Source organism: Staurois parvus, unplaced genomic scaffold, assembly GCF_062004578.1.
Source record: "Staurois parvus isolate SC_StPar_1 unplaced genomic scaffold, SC_StPar_1.0 ptg000475l, whole genome shotgun sequence".
In the NCBI taxonomy this organism is placed as follows: Eukaryota; Metazoa; Chordata; class Amphibia; order Anura; family Ranidae; genus Staurois; species Staurois parvus.
In genome coordinates, this window is record NW_028318271.1 from 5,883,096 (window position 1) to 5,906,016 (window position 22,921).

At 42.4% G+C, this 22,921-nt stretch overlaps 1 protein-coding gene across 4 annotated transcripts in view; it reads left to right on the top strand.

Annotated features, from left to right (window-relative positions):
- ZFR (zinc finger RNA binding protein) overlaps positions 1 to 22,921 on the top strand; it is a 100,716-nt gene that overhangs the window by 22,924 nt on the left and 54,871 nt on the right. For all 4 annotated transcript variants that reach the window (XR_016314880.1, XM_089689460.1, XM_089689459.1 and 1 more), the window contains 2 exons: positions 7,789 to 7,916; positions 18,383 to 18,464. Coding sequence is in view for 3 of the 4 variants with exons in the window: in XM_089689460.1 (XP_089545586.1) it covers positions 7,880 to 7,916; positions 18,383 to 18,464 (119 nt within the window). In the remaining variant the exon portion in view is untranslated. The remainder of the gene's footprint in view (positions 1 to 7,788; positions 7,917 to 18,382; positions 18,465 to 22,921) is intronic.

A 22,921-nucleotide genomic window follows, 5' to 3' on the forward strand; every position in this document is an offset into this window, starting at 1 on the left:
AGGGAGAGACAGCTTATAACCGTAATTTTTTTTTTCCTTTTTAAAAAGGGGAACAGTGTGGTGCAGTGCATTTGAAGCGTGTTAGGAGCTCATTTGCAGTGCAGAAAAAAGCTGCATGCTCTACTTTTTTTATTTTATTTATTTTTTAACTGCACTGCAATGATGTGAATTATGCCTATAGGATTACATTGATTATGATTGTCTGTGCAGTTGGGAGTGCAGTCTAAAATGCAGCCAACTGCATCCTACTGCGTTGGGTGTGAAAGGGCCCTAAAGCATTGCATCAGCAATCAGCAGATCGCTGGTGCCATGCAGGTGTCCTGCAGAACTGTCAGTATTTCTGCTCACCCATACGGAATGTACAAGCAAGCAGATATACTGACAGGAAGAATCACTGTACTACCATTATGGTAATTGATAACTACAAGCCAACAGCCGCAAAGGGCAGAGCCCCGCACGGCCATGGTGTTTTTAAATGTGACAGCTGGCAGGGAGAAGATCCCCACTAGCTGTCACAGCAGGGATCAGGGGAGTGCCTGTGTATGGGTGTAACATGTTACGAAAGGTGAACTTATCATTTAAACATAATCTTTAGCCACAGTGCTGAGAAATGGGTTATAATGGATGTTTTTTAGGTATTTATATTTTTCTTACCTCCTTTCTTTCCAGGAACTCTTTCAATTTGCAGCATAAACCAATCTATTTCTATGCTCTTCCTTCCCCTTTGCCTGCTGTGGCTATGTAGTACTTGGCAGACAGTCTCACTACCATCTCCCCTATTTTGCTGAGTTACCAGTATTGGAGAGGACTGAATACACATAAAAATAGAATATCATATCTGCCTTGGGTCCTATTCACACTTTCACCATTTCCTCAAGTAAAACACAAATTCAGGATTTGAATGTATTTTTCACTTTCCTGTTCCTTTTAATTGTCTGCATTTAAAACCAAGCTTTTTTTTTTTTCTTTGATTTTGAATGTAAATAAAGGGAGACAGTTGAAGACATTTGTAGCTGCCCATAGCATTGGTTGCCCCAATCCCTTGTATGGTCAGTTTTTTTCTGAACTTCATCATATAAAAGCAAAGAACAATATAAATTGACTTGCAATTAAAACATTCTCAATATCAAATTTAAATTTCATCTCTCCAATCCTCGCCAAATCTTCTCCACCTTCAACTCTCTACTCTCTTCACCCCCACCTCCACCCAGCACCTCACTTACTGCCCTTGAGATTGGCAATCACTTCAAAAACAAGATTGACACAATTCGCAAGGACATCGCTGCAACTCACACGCCCTCTCAACCCGTCCCCTCTCACACAGCTACCCCCTCATCCCCCCTCTCCCTTGACATAACCCGCAGGGACTTCGTCGCTGCTCAAACTCCCTCCAACCCCATTCCCCCTCACTCAACTACCCCCTCATCACCCCTCTCCCATGGCCCCACCACTGCTCTGACCTCCGCTTCCACCCCACCCTACATTCCTCATACTGAAGCCCCCCCCAACACTCCGCACCTTTGACCTTACTACCATCGAGGAAGTCTCCACGATCCTCTCTGATGCCTGCCTCACCACCTGCCCCCTCGACCCTATCCCCTCTCAACTCCTACGACCTCCCTCCCCCTCCATCCTACGCTCCCTCACCCACATCTTTAATCTCTCCCTCTCCTCCGGCACTTTCCCCTCCCCTCTGAAACATGCACACATCACCCCCATACTTAAAAAGCCCTCCCTGGACCCCAATGACCCGAACAACCTCAGACCCATCTCCCTGCTCCCATTTAAATCTAAACTCCTCGAGCGCCTAGTCTACACCCGCCTAAGCTCTCACCTCAACGACAACAACCTCCTCGATCCCCTACAGTCCGGCTTCCGTCCCCTACACTCCTCCGAAACTGCCTTACTCAAACTCTCCAACGACCTGCTAACTGCCAAAGCTAATGGCCACTATTCAGTGCTCCTACTCCTTGACCTCTCTGCTGCCTTCGACACAGTCGACCACCCCCTCCTCCTCAAAAAACTACACTCCCTCGTCCTCAGAGATTCTGCTCTCTCCTGGCTCTCATCCTACCTGTCAACGCTCTTTCAGCGTTACCTATAATGCTACCACCTCCCCCTCACTCCCCCTCTCTGTTGGGGTCCCTCAAGGCTCTGTCCTCGGGCCCCTTCTCTTCTCCATCTATACCTCCTCCCTTGGCCAACTCATACACTCTCACGGCTTCAACTACCACCTCTATGCCGACGACACACAAATCTATCTCTCAACCCCCCACCTCACCCCCTCGGTCTCTGCCCGAATCACACACCTACTGAGCGACATATCAGATATCGCTCCACTTCCTTAAACTGAACCTCTCCAAAACCGAGTTTCTTGTTTTCCCCCCAGCCCGCACACCACCCCCCACTGACTTCTCCGTCATGTCCAAGAACGCCACCATCAAACCCACCCCGCAGGCCAGAGTACTTGGTATCATTCTGGACTCCAACCTATCCTTCCAGCCCCAAGTCCAATCTTTAACAAACTCATTATTACTTATTTGTTTTGGAGTCTTTGTATGTATGGATTGCATGGGTTGTTACTGATGTGGTGAGCATTTCATGTCAATAGCAGCTTTAGAAATATATTTACTGAGAAAAATGGTGACGTGTTCAATACTTATTTTACCCCGTATTTACAAAGGCTGTACTGAAAGTCATGCAAGAGTGGGCATTTTTTTTTTTTAAATCTTACACAAGTTGCTCTAATTTCACATGCTGATACAGTACTGTAACTCTTCCGCTATAGTAAGTCTTGTTCTATATATATATATATATATATATATATATATATATATATATCCTAGATAATACAGTATGTCTCCTAGATAGGCACTAGGTCAGGTAAATTTAGGTATTAGCTCTCCTGTAATCAATGGAGCTGCCTGTGGTTGCTTTGGTCTGCTCTCAGTTTCACAGGATGTGACATTGGCTGCTCCACCCCCCCCCCTTCCCGTTTTCTGGGTGGCTCTGAAAAGTAGTGGGCTGGGAGAGTCAAATCAACAATATAAATATTTATGTGGTCCCAGCCATTCCATGGGGATGGCGTTACCTATAATGCTACCACCTCCCCCTCACTCCCCCTCTCTGTTGGGGTCCCTCAAGGCTCCGTCCTCGGGCCCCTTCTCTTCTCCATCTACACCTCCTCCCTTGGCCAACTCATACACTCTCATGGCTTCAACTACCACCTATATGCCGACGACACACAAATCTATCTCTCAACCCCCCACCTCACCCCCTCGGTCTCTGCCCGAATCACACACCTACTGAGCGACATATCAGACTGGATGTCGCTCCACTTCCTTAAACTGAACCTCTGCAAAACCGAGTTTCTTGTCTTCCCCCCAGCCCGGACGCCACCCCCCATTGACTTCTCCATCACATCCAACAACGCCACCATCAAACCCGCCCCGCAGGCCAGAGTACTAGGTGTCATTCTGGATTCCAACCTATCCTTCCAGCCCTAAGTCCAATCTTTAACAAACTCGTGCAGACTCCACCTCCGCAACATCGCCAAAATCCGCACGTTCCTAACCCCAGAAACCACTAAACAGCTCATCCACTCCCTCATCATATCACGACTCGACTACTGCAACTCCCTCCTCACTGGCCTGCCTCGCCGCTGGCTATCCCCGCTTCAGTCGATCCTGAATACGGCTGCCAGACTCATTCACCTTTCCAACCTCTCCATTTCCGCCACCCCCCTCTGCCAATCCCGCCACTGGCTTCCGATTGCGCAACGGATCAAAATCCTAACACTGACGTACAAAGCTGTCCACCATACTGCCCCGAACTACATCACTGACCTAATATCCAAGTACCGCCCAGCACGCACACTCTGCTCCTCACAAGACCTCCTTCTCTCTAGTCCCCTGGTCTCCTCCTCCCATGCCCGCCTCCAGGACTTCTCCAGGGTGTCACCCATCCTCTGGAACTCCCTGCCCCAACCCATCAGATTATCACCTACTCTCCTCTCCTTTAGGCGCACCCTGAAAACCCATCTCTTCAGGGAAGCCTACCCCACCCCCTGCTAACCTGCCGATCTCCTCCACTCCTCCTACCACTCCATCCCCCACAGCTATCTCCTCCTGTACCACCATCCCCTCCCTCCTAGATTGTAAGCTCGAAAGAGCAGGGCCCTCGATCCCCTCATGTTTTGCATTGTATTGTTCTGTCCCCCTCTGTAATGTACAGCGCTGAGCGAACTGTTGGCGCTTTATAAATACTGTATTATAATAATAATCAAGTCTAGTTGGAAAAGTACAATCTATTTTGTGACTTTTTTTTTTTTTTTTTTAGTTTTGGATTGACTGGAGAGGGATAAGAACACCTGTCTGTCTTTATTGCTGTCTGTGCCGTTAAGGAGATTCACCCATCCGCTCTATTTGTCCTGTTTACTGTTACTGAAAGCAAATGAAAATGCCGAATTTGGATTGTCCCCAGAAAAGCAATTTAGGGGAAATCTGTCAATGGGGACACTGGTTCTAGTAACCTTGGGGGTCCCTGAGGATTTCTCTAAATTTGCAAGGATTTCCTCATTTCTTGTTTGGCTATGGGACAAGAAGTAAAGGGAAATCTCCGAAATGGGACATAGATGGCGAAAAAAAAAAATCTGACTGTGCTATAACCCTCCCTTATTCTATCCAAAATGAATGAGTTTTACCTATAGTTGTACTTTAATTAAAAAAAAAATAAAAAATGTGTGTGTGTATATGTGTATATATATGTATGTGTGTGTGTATATGTGTGTGTGTATGTATATGTGTGTGTGTATGTATGTATGTATATATATATATATATATATATATATATAATGCATTGTAGCACATGTGCTCAACGCACACCAGCAAACGTGAGGTATACACAACTTAATGTCACTGGTGTGATTGGGCATGCATGTGGGTCTTAATAGTTGGCATCTTTCCCAAGGTCATACAAACAAACTTCTGGTGTTCAGTCCAATATTATGGTGGGTCTCTTATTTGTGGGGCAGCACAATAAGTTAGTAGTTGGCACTTGTGTCCTTTTCCTATCTCGGCCAAGGCACTATCTGCATGGAGTTTACATGTTCTCTCAAGGCTTTCAAATGTATCTGATACAGAGCCCATAGAATCACCAGGAGAAAGATATGACTAGACAGATATCACACACATAATTTGCGAGGCCTTTTCCTTTAACATAGTCCTTGCGCTGTGCTTTTAGTACATCTTGATTTTACATATTATTGCTCTGTTGTGTTAGGGTTTGTGTTCAATTTAAATAGTGTTTTTGAGAATTTTTTTTTTTTTTTTTAATACGTCACTCAATATCTTCACATAGACTTTCCAAGCGCAAAGGGAAACCAATTTACTACAAAGCCTCAAGGCAGCGGTGCTGGGATATGAACTCATGACCTCATGCATGTAAGCCCAGTGCCTTAGCACCTGCACTACCGTTGGAACTTCACCCTGTCTGGAACTTTTAGGAACTAGACAGGGTGCCCACTATCCCCGTTATTGTTTGTGTTATCTCTGGAACCACTTCTGACAGCAGTAAGAAAGAACATAGATATTACAGGAATTAAGATAGGAGAGGTGGAACACAAGGCAGCTGCATATGCAGACGCCATGCTGTTTTATATAGCGAGCCCTAGAGTGGCGCCACCTAACTTAATGGCACTGTTGAAACCGTATGGAGAGTCATCTAATTTAAAAATAAACCCTACAAAATCTGAGATTTTGAATGTTAATGTGTCGAAGGTAGAAAGTAAGAACTTACATGAAGAGTTTCCATTTGCATGGAGGGAAAGAGATTTAAATTATTTGGGAATAAAACTAACCCCTGCAATAAAGGACCTATACCAGGTTAATTTTATCCCAGTAACAAATGAAATTAAAGTGGATCTTAGAAGACTCCCAGGAGGGTGGGCCTCATGGATTGAGCGGATAAATCTGGTGGAGATGGTAATAGTCCCAAAAAATCCTGTGTAAGTTTCAGATGCTCCCTATAAATTTACCTGGATCCTTTTTTAGGATAATAAAAAAATTGATATTGAGGTTTATATGGGCTAACAAGAAACCAAGAATTAAATATGAAACCTTATGTTATAAAGAGAAGGGAGGACTAAATTTGCAAAATATGAGGAAGTGCTATTTGTTGGTGTTATCACGGGTGGTGGACACATAATTCATAAGAAAAAAGTTGGGTTAAAATGGAAAGCATATTAAGTAAAACACAGTTGGAGAGGATCATTTGGATCCAACGAGAGTTTTGGGCACTCCACAATAGTAGCACATTGACACAGGAAGTATTGAGAGTTTGGCATGGTTTACACAAGTCTATGGGATGGAATTATAATTCATTACTGTTGCCGTTTTGTGGATACAGAATTTTTTTCCCCGGGGAGGGGAAATGTCTCGGGGAAAATGGTTTAAGGCTAGAAATGCACGTTTTGGGAGATATAGTAGACAAAGGGAAGTTATGCACTTTTCAAGAATAAAGAATAAAAGGGATTTGTTTTCTGTTTTAGATGAATTGAGATATTGCCAATTGGGACATTTTGTCTCAACGCTCCCTCAGCCGCTGAGGACAGCAGGGAACATGCTCCCGTTTGAAAAACTGTTGAGCTCTAAGACTGCTGTGAACATAAAATATTTAGGATTTATCCTGGCTGTACTGGTGGGAGCTGGATCCCTGTCCTTGGAGAGATGGGAAAGAGAAATGGGTACAAAAATGAATGATCAACAGAACAGGAAAATGTTTAAGTTCATGCATGGGGTGATGAACACGAATATACTTGAGATGAATTATAAATGTGTGTCTAGATGGTATTGTACACAGTGTGGCACATAAACAGCGAGAAGAAGTATCACCTATATGCTGGAGAGGATGTGGGGTAATAGGGAGAATGGCTCACATATGGTGGGAGTGTCCAAAAATTCAGGTATTTTGGCAAGAGATAATTCGTCATATACAGGATATTTGTGGGACGTCCAACCAGAAGGATCTGTGGGTGTGTCTTTTCTATAAAACAGAGATGTTGGTAAAACAATATAAAAACAGCTTATTATACCATCTGATTAGCGCATCAAAGGACTTAATCCCTACGTTTTGGCAGGCCCAGGACCCTCCAACAATGAGGGACTGGATAGACAGAATTGAATGTTAATGGCATGAAGGAACTTTGTTATATGGATAAAGATGAAATGGAAACATTTAGAAGATGTGGGGTAGATGGTATGAGTTTAAAAGTACCCCGGCTTCAGAGTCAGAGAATTTAAGTGGTTAAATAGATCTATATATATGACTTGACCAATAGGAGGGGAAAGGGATGATTAGACAAAATTGGACAGGGATTTTTGTATGGGGGGGGGGGGGGGGGGTTGGGAAGGAATGGGGATATTGTGTATTTGTATTATGTAATAAGAATAAATGACTGTTTTGTAGTGTATTTTTAAAAAAAATTTAATAAAAGATATAATATAAAAAAAAGTAAATACAGTGTTTTTGATTGCACGGTTAGTAAGGGCAGCAAGCTGTTTATGTCCTGCTAGGTTGTCATTTGCCTTCACACTGAGCATTTGGTTTCTTGATTGAAACCAAGAGCTGTGTGACCTTTTTGTGCTCTGATAAGGGAAAGCTGCATCTACAGATTTCTCCAGCTCCTCATCAGCCTCTACAGACAGTAATAAGACAGCAGATTAAAATAAGCAGCTTGCAGCCTAAAGCATCACGTTTCTCTTCAGTAAAAGTCTGTGCCTTTCTTTACAGCTTTTACACGGGAACGATAACTACTTGCACCTCTGTGTGAGTTATGACCAGGAACTGAAGTTGTTTGATTTGCCAGCTAAGAGAAGAACCCATGATTCCTATATGCCCTGTAGTTTCATTCACCTATGGTAAGTATCATTCACTCATTGACTTGTAATCTATATGTATGTGTTCTGAGAAAGCCTATATCCTCTTACTCTGCTCTTCCTGGAACGCTGACCAGTACTGTACTGCTTAATCTACTAATACCTTTTGGCTGGTCACCTAGAGGTTATGTTGTGTAGTTTGCTTGAACGTAACCTACCTACCTGCTATTATTTCTCTCTCTGGAAATATCATTTTTATTGTGAAATTTTAAGCCTTTAGAATTGAAAGATAAGTGATAGAAAGTAGCATTTCTATGTTTTGCTTGTGGTGACATTGCTGATCTGACAGGATGGTGTATTATATTTTTGGGGACCTTTAAAGGGCAGCTGCAGTTACAAGAAAAAAACGATCAGCATGAATTAAAAGTGAACTCCTCTAAAATAAAAATTAAAAAAAAAAGTTTGTCACTGCACAAGTCACATCTACCTGTAATGAACATGTCAGACTGGCTGCTGTACAACCCAACCCTTCAGTGACCCGGTATACTTTACAAAGCAGCGATCTTCTGGTGCTGAAGGGGTGAGAGGCTGTGACAGTGAAGGATCCTGTCATTTACCCTCATTTTCCTCTTCCCCTCATTTATTGACCGCCTTGTGTTCTTTTCTCATGCTACAAAGTATTCTGTAAAATGAAGGAGATGAACAATAGAACCTCCTTTTGTTCATAGAATGGCTTTTATGTCGTAAAAAAGGACACAAGCTTGTGAATGGACAAGGGGAAAGGAGAGGGAGGGCAAAGACAGGATCCTTCAATGTCACAGCTCTTCACCCTTACAGTACTGGAAGATCAATGCTCCAGGATCACTGACGGGCGAATTTGTACAGTAAACAGCAACCAGCTGAACATGGGTTACTCCTTATTAGATGTGAATTATTTGACTGGTGCTGTATCCCCCAGCAAATTATCAGAGTTTAGCTTTAAAGCGACTGTGTTGCTGAATAAAAAAGCACCCATAAAAAAAGTGATTTTATATTTCCCACATACTAACTCCTTTGTGGAATGGTAATTCTATTTCTCAAAGCCCCCCCAAAAAATGCATGTCTGACAATTTTAGCTTTTAGATGCCTGCATTCCGCCATTCCTTTGGCCCCTTGGACCTACTGTGTTCTGTGGAAAAGTAGGGGCCAGCTGGAGGAACTGAAGAATGCACAGAGGGATGCAGGCATCAAACATAGAAAGTGATCCGAAGATATTAAGGCTGCTTTGCTGTGCAGGAGAACAAAGATTACTTGAATGGTCTCCCTGGACAGGCAAGTAATATTTTTTTTTGTTTTCTGGTATTTATGGTACCTTTAAAGTATATTTCCACTTTTTCAGTCAAATTGAGATAAGACTGTATATGTGTTACATATTCTTATTCACGTAGCATTTTAACATTAAAAAAATAAAATAAAATTTGATATTTTTAAAATGTTTTCCTGAACGCTCCAGGACTAAAAACAAATCCTGCTTTGCTTTTCATTTCTCTGTAATATATTTGTAAGGGGCTGGGGAGCTAATGATTGCTATAGTTTACCCTGTCTACTGTGCTGGCAGGTCTCATTATCGATTGTAATCTAGATTTGAACACTGTCCTATCAAAGGGTGGAAGATGTAGACGCTGGGCTTCTGCATTGTAGCTTCATGAGGGAAGGCTCAGCATGTCCCTTTTTGTCACTGGGTACAGAATCCCTGTATAATTAGAGTAGCTTGAGTAGCTGCCCATAGACCTGCCCTAAACAAACATCCAAAAGGCAAGAATTGGTTTAATTTGTTTTATGTATGCTGTGTGAATGGGAACGTATCACAAACAAAGTGGGTTTTCTCAGATTTACTGCAGAAGTGGAAATACTCTTTAATCCAGCCTTCTTGGTATGTTGAGGACTTACTAGTTTGTGCCAAATACAGAGGTGTAATGCATGCCATCCCCTCGTTATAAAACACAGAAGTCCGGAAACTGACCTTTTTAAATGGAAAGTACTGTATATAAACAACTTATTAATACATTTTCAGGAATGGACTTGAGGGTTTACAGTGCTTCACATATTGATCCTGGCCTTGTTTTAAAGCTTCATTCGCATGTACAGCGCATCCAGAGAGTATTCACAGCGTTTAACTTTTGCCACATTTTATTATGTTACAGCCTTATTCCACAATGGATTACATTCATTTTTTCCCTCCAACGTTCTACAAACAATACTCCATAATGACAACATGAAATAAGTTCATTTTTTTTTTTAAATCTTTGCAATTTTATTAAAAATAAAAAAAAAAGCACATGTACATAAGTATTCCCAGCCTTTGCTCAATACTTAGTTGAAGCACCTTTAGCACCAATTACAGCCTGAAGTTGTTTCGAGTACGATGCTACAAGCTTGGCACACCTATTTTTGGGCAATTTCTTCCATTCTTCTTTGCAGTACCTCTCAAGCGTCATCAGGATGGATGGGGAGCGTCGGGGCACAGCCATTTTCAGATCTCTGCAGAGATGTTCAATCGGGTTCAAGTCTGGGCTCTGGCTGGGCCACTCCTGGACGTTCACAGAGTTGGCCCGTAGCCACTCCTTTTGTTATGTGGGATGTGTGCTTAGGGTCGTTATCCTGTGGTCGACAGTATGGGCATCAGTGCATTGACACTTTGGGCACCACTACTAGGGACACACCATTTCTTTCCCACATAATGACCTATTAGCTGGGCTGTCACTTGGAGGTGGGTGTGGCTTTGATTTCCCACACCATTTGCTCATTTGGTCTCTTACAACATTTGTTCCCCTTTATATGGGCTACCAACGTGTAGATTTTTCAGCTCTGAGGAAGGGAGTTTAACTCCTGAAATGCGTTAGCATACTCTTTTGTAGGACCTCTTTCCTGGGACTGGTACCTTTTTTCGCTCTTTACCAGTTTACATGGCCCTTGGTTTGTGAGTATAGGTTTGTCTATTTTTAAAATAAATCCATTTTTATCATGGTAATGCATGAAGAGGTTGTTCTCTTTGTGTTCTTTTATCACGGTCATTGTCCTATTGAAAGATGAACCATCGCCCCAGTATAAGGTCCTGAGCGCTCTGGAACAAGTTTTCATCATGAATATCCCTGTACATTGCTGCATTCATCTTTCCTTCGATCCTGACTAGTCTCCCAATTCCTGCCGCTGAAAAACATCCCTGCTGCGTGATGCTGCCACCACCATGCTTCACTGTAGGGGATGGTATTGGCCAGGTGGTGAGCGGTGCCTGGTTTCTTCCAGACATGATGCTTGGCTTTCAGGCCAAAGAGGTTCAATCTTTGTTTCATCAGACCAGAGAGTTTTTTGTTTCTCAGTCTGAGTCCCTCAGGTGCCTTTTGGCAAACTCCAGGTGGGCTTCCATTTGCCTTTTACTGAGGAGTGGCTTCCGTCTGGCCACTCTACCATACAGGCCTGATTGGTGGAGTGCTGCAGAGATGGTTGTTCTTCTGGAAGGTTCTCCTCTCCAGAGAAATGCTGGAGCTCTTTCAGAGTGACCATCAGGTGCTTGGTTACCTCCTTGGCTAAAGCCCTTCTCCCTCGATCGCTCATTCTGGCCGGGTGGTCTGCTCTAGAAAGATTCCTGATGGTTCCAAACATCTTCTATTTATGGATGATGGAGGCTGCTGTGCTCGTTGGGACCTTCAATGCTACAGGAATTTTTCTCTACCCTTCCCCAGATCTGTGCTTTGATGCAATCCTGTCTGAGGTCTACAGACAATTCCTTGGATTTCATGGCTTGGTTTGTGCTCTGACATGCACTGTTTACTGTGGGACCTTATATAGACAGGTTTATGCCTTTCCTAACCATGTCCAATCAACTGAATTACCCACAGGTGGACTCCAATCAAGTTGTGGAAACCATCTCAAGGATGATCAGTGGGAACAGGATGCCCCAGAGCTCAATTTTGAGTGTCATGGCAAAGGCTGTGTATAATAGTTGTTTTTTGTTTTTGTTTTTTTTAATAAACTGCAAAGATTTCAAAACTAGCTTCTTTCATGTTGTCATTATGAGATATTGTTTGTAGAATGTTGAGGAAAAAAATGAATTTTAATCCATTTTGGAATGAGGCTGTAACATAAAGTGGCAAAAGTTAAGTGCTGTGAATACTTTCTGGATGCACTGTACCTCCTGCGTTTTGTTTCATTTAAAGTATAACCAAACGCAAAACCTTTTTTGTACAGTACAGGGCTAGTATTCATAAATCAAGGGTTAATTGCGGCTACCTGTCATTTATTGTGAATAAAAGCCTAATGTCCTTGTGTTTCTCTTTGACTTTTGGATAGGGTGGTGATTAGAACACCTGTCAGGTTTTTATTGTGGTCTGTGTCCCTGTTAGGGAGATTCACCATCTCTTTGTCCTGGTGACTTATCACCAAAAGTGAAAAAAATCTTAAATTTTGTGCAGTCACTAGAACAGGAGCGCAGAGGAGATCTAATAAGAACCCTTGTTCTGGATTTCACTTAGTTTGGAGATATCTCCTCTCTTCCTGTTGTGGATATTAGAAAGTAAGTGAAGGAATATCTCCCCAGTGGGACACAGATGGCAGAAAAATCTGACAGGGGTTATAACCCTCCATTTATACAAAAGGGGCAAAAAAAGATTTCCCTTGGTTCTACTTTAAACACAGGAGATATTGAACTGGGAAGTATAGGGTGTGTGTTTGTTTAGAGTTTTTATGGAACATGTACATGTGTTTTATTTATTGTACTTTTTACATGTGCTCAGTTTCAGATCTGCCCTTGCATTTATGTACATTTAGAGATGTTCTTTAAACACATAATTGCATATGTGATTGCTTGTCTGAATGAGGCCCAAGGCTACTTTGCCCTTTAAGGCCATGTTCACAGTTGTACATTTTAGGTGTGGTGTATTTAAAAAGTCCTGCTTGTATCTTTTGATGCGCTTTCATGAAAACGCACGTCATAGAAAGTTCAAAGGTAACACCTAAAATGCACTGCACAGATGTGAGCCAGCCCTGAAGGAAAAAGCTCTCTGCTCTTTCACATAAACACCGCTTCATAGTGCTGTATTATGTGGCATTTCAGTTACATGCGATGTAAAAATCTCTGCAGCGCAAAATGACTTTGGTTACAAGGATATGTTCACCTTTAGAACATGTTTCACGTTACGCTTGTATTTGGGTTATGACATGCTCCAGCTCCTCTGCCCCCTCTCCTGTGACTGCAGGCAGGGTTCCTGTGCTGCAATCGGTGCAGCAGTTCTAAGGTCCTCCCCACATAGCTGTGTCACTCATTCACAGGGATCTGTGAATGATGAAACTACACATCCCATTGGTCAGTGCGACTGATGGTTTTAAGTTCTCGACGGACTACAAGTGCACTGACTATTGATACTTCTCCTGCTTTCTAACTGAAAGCCCATACATAAGTATGGACAGAAAGCTGGAGGACATGTCTGAAGGAGCCTGACATTACAGGCTCCTCTATGGAAAATAGATTTTAAAAACTGGCATTTTTTCCCCAAAGATGAACTGGCCTTTAATCCTTCTCGTCTGGAAGGGGTTAATCTGTCTAGTACTGATCTGTCAAATTAAATATCTGCCTCTGTCAGAAAGCTGTGTGGAGTTGGGAACTTGACACTGCTGGCAGTTATTCAGCCTCAGCTGAGACGTGTTGATTAAACTAATTGGTGAATTGCTGCATGTCCAAGGATCATCTCTTGGCGACAGATTTTCTTTTTCATGATGCTGAATATGTTAGTGAACATTGTATGTCAGGACACATCTTAACTTTTTCATACAGTACAGGGCTTACATTAATAAATCATGGGTTATATGCAGGCTACCTATGGTATTATTAATACAACCCCCATGTCCTTGTGTGTTCCTTTTTTATTATTGGATTGGGTGCTGATTAGCACACCTGTCAGGGTTTTGTTTTTTTGCTGTCTGTGTCCCTATCATTCTGTATTTTTCCTGTGCTTGTTTTAACTATATACCAAAGATGGTGCTGCTCACAGAGGCTATTAAACTCCAGTGACAATGTAACAGTCGGGTTGATTTACCAAAACTGAAGAGTGCAAAATCTGGTGCAGCTGTGCATGGTAGCCAATCAGCTTCTGACTTCAGCTTGTTCAATTAGGCTTTGACGAGACAAAAAAAAAAAACCTGGAAGCTGATTGGTTTCTATGCAGAGATGCACCAGATTTTGCACTGTACAGTTTTAGTAAATCCCCTCAGTGTATGTGAGAGTTATGACTAAGCTAGCCCTACACAGGTTGAATTTCAGCTGATTCCTCTTCAATCGGTTAACGCTTGAGTGGTACCACCCCAGGTCAGGTGGAAGAATTATCGACCAAAGAGTGAGTGCATTGAGTTCATCTGCCAGCATCTCTTCATTCTAGCAGGCATTGGAGCTGCGGCTCTCTAAATAGTCTCCATGCTGACTAGCTTGGATTGGGGGGGGGGGGGGGGAGGGGGGGGAGAGTTGATTTTTCTCTTTCAGATGATGGGCTTAATAAGAGAGATCTTAACCGTGTATGGCTAGCCTTAATCTCCGATCATATTGGTGCGAATTGAAATTTCACCTAATAAATGTGAATGTCAGTATCTTGACATGTTCGATTTGCTGCAGCTTGATTTCAAAAGTGCTTGTGTTACTTTTTCTGCAGTTTTGTTGTGATTTTCGCATATATAACATAATGGAAATTGCACTGCAAATTGCAAGAAGTCTTTGAAAATCTTCAAGTAGTAAAAAAAAGTCTTCAGAAATCACACCTGACATCTTGCTAAATTTGGTACACAAATTTTTAAATCGCAATGGTGTGACTGGAAGGATTAGTTCACTTTTCCCACCAATGCAGATGCTGCCCGATTTTTTTTTTTTTTTTTTTCTTTCCCCATTACTACTACTTCTGATCGCTGTGCAATTTTTCCAGACTCCAACAAAACAAAAAGTAAACGCCCTTTTTCACCAGCAAAAAATGGGACATATACATCTTCTGCTTCTTCTCCTCCTTTTTCTCCCCTCTTTTTTCTCCTCCTCCTCTTTCTCCTCCTCTTTCTCCTCCTCCTCCTTCTCCTCCTCCTTCTCTCCTCCTCCTCCTTCTCCTCCTCCTCCCCTCCTTCCTCCTTCTCTCCTCCTTCCTCCTTCCTCCTTCCTCCTCCTTCCTCCTTCCTCCTCTTCTCTCCTTCTTTCTCTTCCTCCTCCTTCTTCTTCCTCCTTCTTCCTCCTCCTCCTTCTTCCTCCTTCCTCCTCCTCCTTCTTCCTCCTTCCTCCTCCTTCTTCCTCCTTCCTCCTCCTTCTTCCCTCCCTCCTCCTCCTTCTTCCTCCCTCCTCCTCCTTCTTCCTCCTTCCTCCTCCTTCTTCCTCCTTCCTCCTCCTTCTTCCTCCTTCCTCCTCCTTCTTCCTCCTTCCTCCTCCTTCTCCTCCTCCTCCTCCTCCTCCTCCTTCCTCCTCCTCCTCCTTCTTCCTCCTCCTCCTCCTCCTTCTTCTTCCTCCTCCTCCTCCTTCTTCTTCCTCCTCCTCCTCCTCCTTCTTCTTCCTCCTCCTCCTCCTCCTCCTCCTTCTTCTTCCTCCTCCTCCTCCTTCTTCTTCCTCCTCCTCCTCCTTCTTCTTCCTCCTCCTCCTCCTTCTTCTTCCTTCTTCCTCCTCCTTCTTCCTCCTCCTCCTCCTCCTCCTTCTTCTTCTTCTTCTTCCTCCTCCTCCTCCTTCTTCTTCTTCCTCCTCCTCCTTCTCCTCCCTCCCTCCTCCTTCCTCTTCTTCTTCTACCTCTTCTCCGACTTCTCCTTTTTTTTTTTTTTTTTTTTTTTTTCTTTTTTGTGAACTTATCCTGATCCTTTAAGCCAGCAATAGAGTGATCGAATCCCAGCCAGTCCCTGCTGAACTAGCAGAGATTCAACACATCTATGGGGAGGCTGATTGATCTGAAGTCGATCCATAGATCAACTTCAGTACAACCAGCCTAATTCTTTTTTGTGTGATCACTGACAGGGACTATAGTCACTAGCAGGTTCCTTGTATTCTGGCGGCAGGGAAGGCTCTCCACCGGTAGAAAACAATAGTGCTGGCAGGAGGGATTCCCCCATCAACACAATCAAGTAATTTTTTCTTTCCTTCCACTCATGGAGGAAGGAAATCGAATTGCATAATAAATGGGTTACTTTAGTTGCCAAGTATTTATATACTTCTGTTTTATGTTGCAACCATTCAAGTTTTCCTATTTGGCCATTCAGGCAATTCAGCTGTTTTTAAAATTACACTAAACAGATTTAAAACAATTCAGGTATCTATAGATCTCAACCTCCACCAAAATTTTCAGATTCCCTTTTTTATTTTTTTTTATTTTTTTTCTTGTTGCTGTGACCTGACTTCCTGTTAGAATGTAGATATGTTCGTTCTCCATGGTCCCACTGTATGTAGGAATGTAGTATACAATTTGTAGTGCTCATAGAGAATTGTACATGACCTCACAGGCACAAATAGAATGTAGGGGGAAAATATGAGCTTCTGGAGTAAAGAGGATGTTACTAGGATGCAGAACAGTGCAGTTTTTTTTTTTTTCTTTTTTGAGATGAAGCTGACCATTGTAGGCACCCCGTCAGTAAATGGCTTGGCTCAACACACCCACACAAATACACACCAAAAAAAATTATATTATATATATTGTATAGGTATATAATTATTTTATTTTTTATTTTTTTCACACAACCACTATACTGTCAAAAGTATTGGGACACCTTCCAAATAATTGACAGTCAGGTGTTCCATTCCCCTCCATGGCCAAAGGTGTATAAAATCAAGCCCCTAGGCATGCAGACTGCTTCTACAAACATTTGTGAAAGAATGTGTCTCTCTCAGGAGCTCAGTGACTCCAAGTGTGGTCCCGTGATAGGTTGCCACCTGTACAATAAGTCCATCTGTGAAATTTCCTTACTACTAAATATTCCACGGCCAACTGTTAGTGGTATTATAATAAAGTGGAAACAACTGGAGCAACAGCAACTAGGCCACGCATAATGATAGAGCGGGGTCAGTGCTTGCCGGAGCGCACAGTGTGCAGGAGTCACCGACTTCAATAGCTAAAGATCTCCAAACTGCATGTGGCCTTCAGATTAGCACAGCAACAGTGCGTAGAGAACTTCATGGTGGCCCAATACTTTGAGAGAGAGAGAGAATTTTTTTTTTTTTGGGTTGTTAGTCACTTATCCCTGTGATTCCTGTACAAATGGGAAGACAAAGACAGGATAACATTGTCACATGTTCTGAACCTTTCTCACTCCCTCACTGAAGATGTACTTGTGTCCCCAGTTAGACTTCCCATCACTTCCTGTCCTCACAGGAAATAAGGGAAACCCTCCAAAACATGGCAAAGGCTCTATCCCTCTCTTGTTCTCCAAAACAAGTTTTAGCCTAGTGTGGAGTTTACTGGGAAGGCCAGGGTTCTGCACATAACATCAGCTGCCAAATTTGGATGTGCTCTATTTTTTGATGTGACCAGATCTGTGTGAGATTCTTTCAGTTTCTTGGGGTATTCTATGGTGTCTTCGGTGTTTTTTTTTTTTTTTTTTTTTTTTTTCCCTTGTGCTTTTACACATTGTTGCTTTTATTATAAAATATGAATGTCATGTTAAAGCTGTTGCAGCTTACAATTATTTTATTTGTGGTGGCTGCATCACTTTTCTTTACTTTTTTCCCCTCCGGTTTCATCTGATGATCTGGCCAGTAACCTCTCCTGTATTAGTGAGACACCACTCTGTATGGAGCACAGGGGACACATCAGACAGCATCATTATCAGTGGGGAGGGTGTTAAGTGTACTCACGGATTTAAAAACTGTAATTAACTGAAACCAAACTTTACCACACACTTTATAATCAGTTACTGCAAATGTTTTTTTGCCTTTTGGGATAATGGTTTTACACGGATAAATAAAATTTGATAATTTTAACCACCCTGTCAATGTTCAGTTTGTCTCATCCATGTAAGCTGATTCATTCTGATCATATCATCCTGGTGAAATAGAAGAAAGCCTAAAGAAAACTTTAGCGGTAGTTAACCGAGACCTTTAAAAAAATGAAACATGCAAGACAATGCAGCATAATGTGCTAGTATGCATCACATAGGAAGACACTAACATGGCTTCCATCTTCACCTGGTTGTTGTTCTGTTTTGTTCTGGAAATGAGACAGGAAGTTCTCATTCCACTACCTGAACAAAGTGCTGAATACATAGTTGATGCAATGCACCAGTTAGTGTAGTAAGTAGTTTGTTTGGGCCAGCTTGGCCAAGAGATATTAAACACGGAATTAGGCGTTAAAGGCTTTGATTGTATAGTCAAGGCATGATTAAATAGTTTAGTATCTTTTCCATTTCTAAGACAAACTGGGCTTCTAAAAAATATTTCTTGAAACATTGTAAAAACTTAAAAATGAAAAGTTCTCCATGAACAGTCAGTCCTCCCTAATTTTTTCTTTTGATCTAATTTCTTGTTTTTCTTTCAGTGCCCAGCCGGCTTGGTGAAGAGGCCAAAATGGCTACTGGCAACTACTTTGGCTTTACTCATGGTGCTGCCGCTCAGTACAGGTAATAAATGTTTGCATGGTATGTGTTGTAGCCTCTGTATGCGAAAATTGTAGTCCTAGTTGCAACCAAGATTACTAGCACAGCATGAAACAAGGGGAACAAGTTTGCTAAAATAAGCATTGCCATAGAGTGTGGTCCTGAGCAATGTGATTGTGACCTTCGCTTCTCAGCCCATACATTACTTTGCAGGACAGGATATGGCCAGACTGTGCTTACATGCAGACAGTGTGAAGCAGAAAGGGGGGGGGGGTGGCGGCATTTGCACAGTTTGCCTGCCTAGTTAGTCAGAAGAGTTATGTTCATAGTTGAGGGAGCCCCTCTCTAAGGTCATGTAGGATGAAGGCTATATGGCAAAGCTTTGCCAAATATGCACTTCTTTAGACTCAAAACTTTAAAACAGGACAGTAGAGGCAAATAAAGATGAGAAGAGGCTTGGCACTAGCAGTTGGCTAGGCTTCATGTAAGGTTTAGCATAAGCAGAATTTCCATGTACAACTTGGGTTTAGGAACAAAGGGGTGGTACAGGGATTGGTGTGAAGACTAAAAGGCTTATTCACACTATTCTGCATGCTAAAATATGTTCGCAGTAGCATACATTATTTAGTGATGGTCCAATGCATTATAGTAGTTGTTTTAGTTCATGTCAAAAATATAAAAATTTAATCACTCTTGGAACAGCATACCATGGACATTGGAGCCTTAGTACAACATTAAAAAAACTACTCTGTATCTGAGCACCACAAACTAAAAGCGATGTTTAACCACTTGCCCTTCTGAGGAAAAGAAAAAAAGAAAAATCTCAATACGTGTAAATTGGTTTACGTGAAAGTTATAGCGTTTACAAATGGCGGTATATATACTGGAATTTATTTATTTTTTACTAGTAATGGCGGCGATCAGCGACTTATAGCGGGACTGATGTGGGCGTTCTGACACTGGGGGGAACTGACCTGGTCACTGACATCCAGTGACACCAACAGTGATCAGTGCAAAAAAAAAAAAAGCACTGACGCTGTACTAATGGCACTGGGCAGGAAGGGGTTAACATGAGGGGCGATCAAAGGGTTAACTGTGCTGGGTTTGTTTTCCTGGGGGGCGGTGTGTGTTGGTGCTTCACTGTGAGCACACTGCTCTGGGTGGCTATGCTGTGCACAGCCATCCAGAACAGTGTGCTCGAGCCGACGGAGGAGGACTGTTGGTAAACAAAGCAGCCCTCCTCCCCGTCAGAGATCCTCGGTAATCACCGGCCGGGACAGGCGGGTAGGGTGCTCGCGCTCTGCTCGTGCCCCCTACCCGGAAACACAAAATCATGTGTATATATAAGTGATTTTGTGCACCTCTTCTGTCCCTGTAGCAGTATATCTGCTATAGGGCGGTCAGGATGTGGTTAAAGGACAAGTTCACCTTTTTTAGTAAAAAAAAAAATAATAAATGCACATAAAAAAAAGTGCATTTATTTTTGTCTTCTGGAGCCTGTAAAGCATTGCACCAGCGAAAAGCAGATCGCTGGTGCCATGCAGATATACTGACAGGAAGAATAAATGATCTACCACAGCAGTCTGATTATAACATGTTACACCGTGAATATGTGTAACATTTTACAAAAGGTGTACTTATCCTTTTCATTCTTTTTAATCAACGCAAACTCCCCTATCTATCCATGTCTCCATGCTTTATTTTAGAGAAATGACTTTGAAAAACACTCCTCTAGCATTTCTGGCCATGGCATCTTGAGTAAGGGCAGATAGTTCCTGTAGCATTTAGGAATCCATCTGCCCTTAGGCCAGGCATGCAGGCAGGAGGGTGTGTTTGGCTGAGAAAATTCCTCCCATTCTCAAGACTCCTGGAATGACATCAATTGCCTAGGTCAGAAATCAGGAAGTAACTGCATAAATGTATACAAAAATCTTTATAACAAGTAATTATGATGCACTTTCTTATCCATTCACTAATGCTAGCAGCATAAGGAATAACAATAGTAAATGTTGCTTGAGAGAGTGATGTTCTGCTTTTAAATATTTCATGATCCTACCACAAAAATGTAAAAAAAAAAAAAAAAAAAAAGGCTGTAAACTGGTTAATACCGCTTTAAAAAAATAATGTAACGTTTTATAGCTGAAATGTAAGAACCTTTCCATGTAATAGCTACTTTGAATGGAAATGGTGAGTGTTTTGTAGGCAATAGGACATAAGAGAATTTACTTTCCATGGGTTTCCAAGAACTCTTGAGACAAGAGGAAACCTGATGTGCTCTCGATTTCCCTATTCGATTACCACCATGTCCATCATGTTACTTGTCCCGGCCTTATTACTGAAAGGAGCAGTGTGTATATGTGTGGATGTTGGGGGGGGGTTGTTGGTTTTTTTTTTTTTTTTTTTTTTTTTTCCTTCCTTCCTTCTTGTTATGGTTTTTTTTTTCTCTAGACTGTGCATTGGCTTTACAACATATAAATCATTCCACTGCCACCTTGTCAATCAAACTTGCGTACAATTCTGTCTACATCTAATGTGAAGGTTAATATTAGCAGATCAAATCTAAAGCAACCTTTCTATGGTTCCTAATGAGACTAGGCTCGTTTAGTGTGAAACCTAATCCATTTACAACCTTGTCACAGTTTGCATACTTTGGAGGTCTGCCAGTAAGCAAATAAATGGATTACCACAACCAGGCACCCAGAATTATTGTCTGCCCTGTGTAAAGTAAGCAATGCACAAATTTGGACAATTGAAACGGAGCAAAAAAAAAAAAAAAAAGTCAGAGATCTGCATGATCAGTAGAATTGAGGGTAGGGGCAGCTGAATTAATACACAATAATCGACTGCTATGAGTGCATTACATTGGTTGAGTAGTTACCATATACACCGGGGTACTAAATTAAAGTTCATGGAAGTGCAGTCAGTAAAATAATATTCCAGCATAGGTCCGGGTCGCGTGTTTGAGCCATGACTCCGATCCTTCACATGTCAACCCGCTGCCCCTCTTAGGTTCACATCACTGTGTCTGGAGAACTTGCGTGAAATTGAACTTGTTCCCAACCTGCAGAGAAATGCACTGCGCTATATCAGTTGTGTGGGGGTGCCATTAATTCTTAAAAGCTTCCCCACACATTGCCACCTATGGCACATTTTCACACGGCTTGGTGCAGCGCAGTAAGAAAAAGGGGGGGAAAAAAAGGTTGGGGACTTCTTCCCGGCCTTTCTTCCTGCGACATGTTGTGCACATACAGATCTGAGTCTCATATCACAGTCCCTCCTTTACATCAGAGTTCCCTCCCCTCCACATCAAAATCCCTCTTCACATTACTGTCCTTGGTGGCCCCCCTCCCCCCTCACATTAATGGGGGTCGAAGACCGTAATGTCTCAAGCAGCCCATCCTACATTACACAGGAGAGCGGGAGGCACAGCAAGCCTGGACAGAGGGCAGGAGCGGCTGGTGATTGGTTGCTAGGACCGACCTGGCAACCAGTCAGCTTCCTGATAACTTGGGGATAAAACCCTCCCTCCCGAACGGTCCTTACTTCCACTGTGGGCTACTAGGATAACAGCAGTGACGGCTGCAGGGCACAACAGGCTCCTAATTGATGGGACCGTGTCAGTTGGCACGTGACCCGGGGTCCGCCATTTAGTGATGCCCCGATATACACATCTTAAATCGGAACTTCACTCTTGCAATCAGCAATGACCATTTTGAATCTTTATGCTGCTAGCATATGTAAATAGATATGAAAGTATTTTATATTTACTTGTTTTAAACTGTTTTTTATATTTAGTTACTTCCTAGTTTCCAAGCCTAAGCAAATGATGTCATACATCCCAGGAGTCTTCAGGAGGGGAGAAGGGTTTTTTCAGCTAAGCACACCCTCCTGTTTGCATGCCTGAGCTACGGGTAGACGGATTCCAGGAAGTAAATGCTACATGAATTATCTGCCCTTACCTAAGATGGCCACGGCCAGAAAAGCTAACTGGTGTTTTTCAAAGTGATTTTTCAGCAAAATAAATAATGTAGACTTGGATGGATGGGTGAGATTGCTTTGAATATTAAAAATAAATATCGCTTTTGGGTTGTGGTGGTCAGACACCGTGTAGTTCCACTTTAAGGTAAACCTGTCAGAAGAAAAGTATGGTGACTGCTGACATGCTGAAAATTCTTTTATGCAGATCCGAGGTCTACAGTACTTTGAGTCATTGTACAAGAGCAAGTGCACAGATTAGGAGCTTAGACGTTCTTATTTATGTACTTGCTCAGATCTCACTCAAAGTACTAAAGCAATCGGGTCAACCAGACTGCCAGGCAGCTTGTACTTCAAGGAGGAGAAACCAGCGATAACATCCGTTACTATGACTTGTTTTTAGTGTCTTGAGTTCTCCTACATATTAGACTGTTCATCATAATTGATGACAAGCATACAGACCCCATAAATAATGAGCTGTGTACCCCCATAGTTGATGTTTTAAA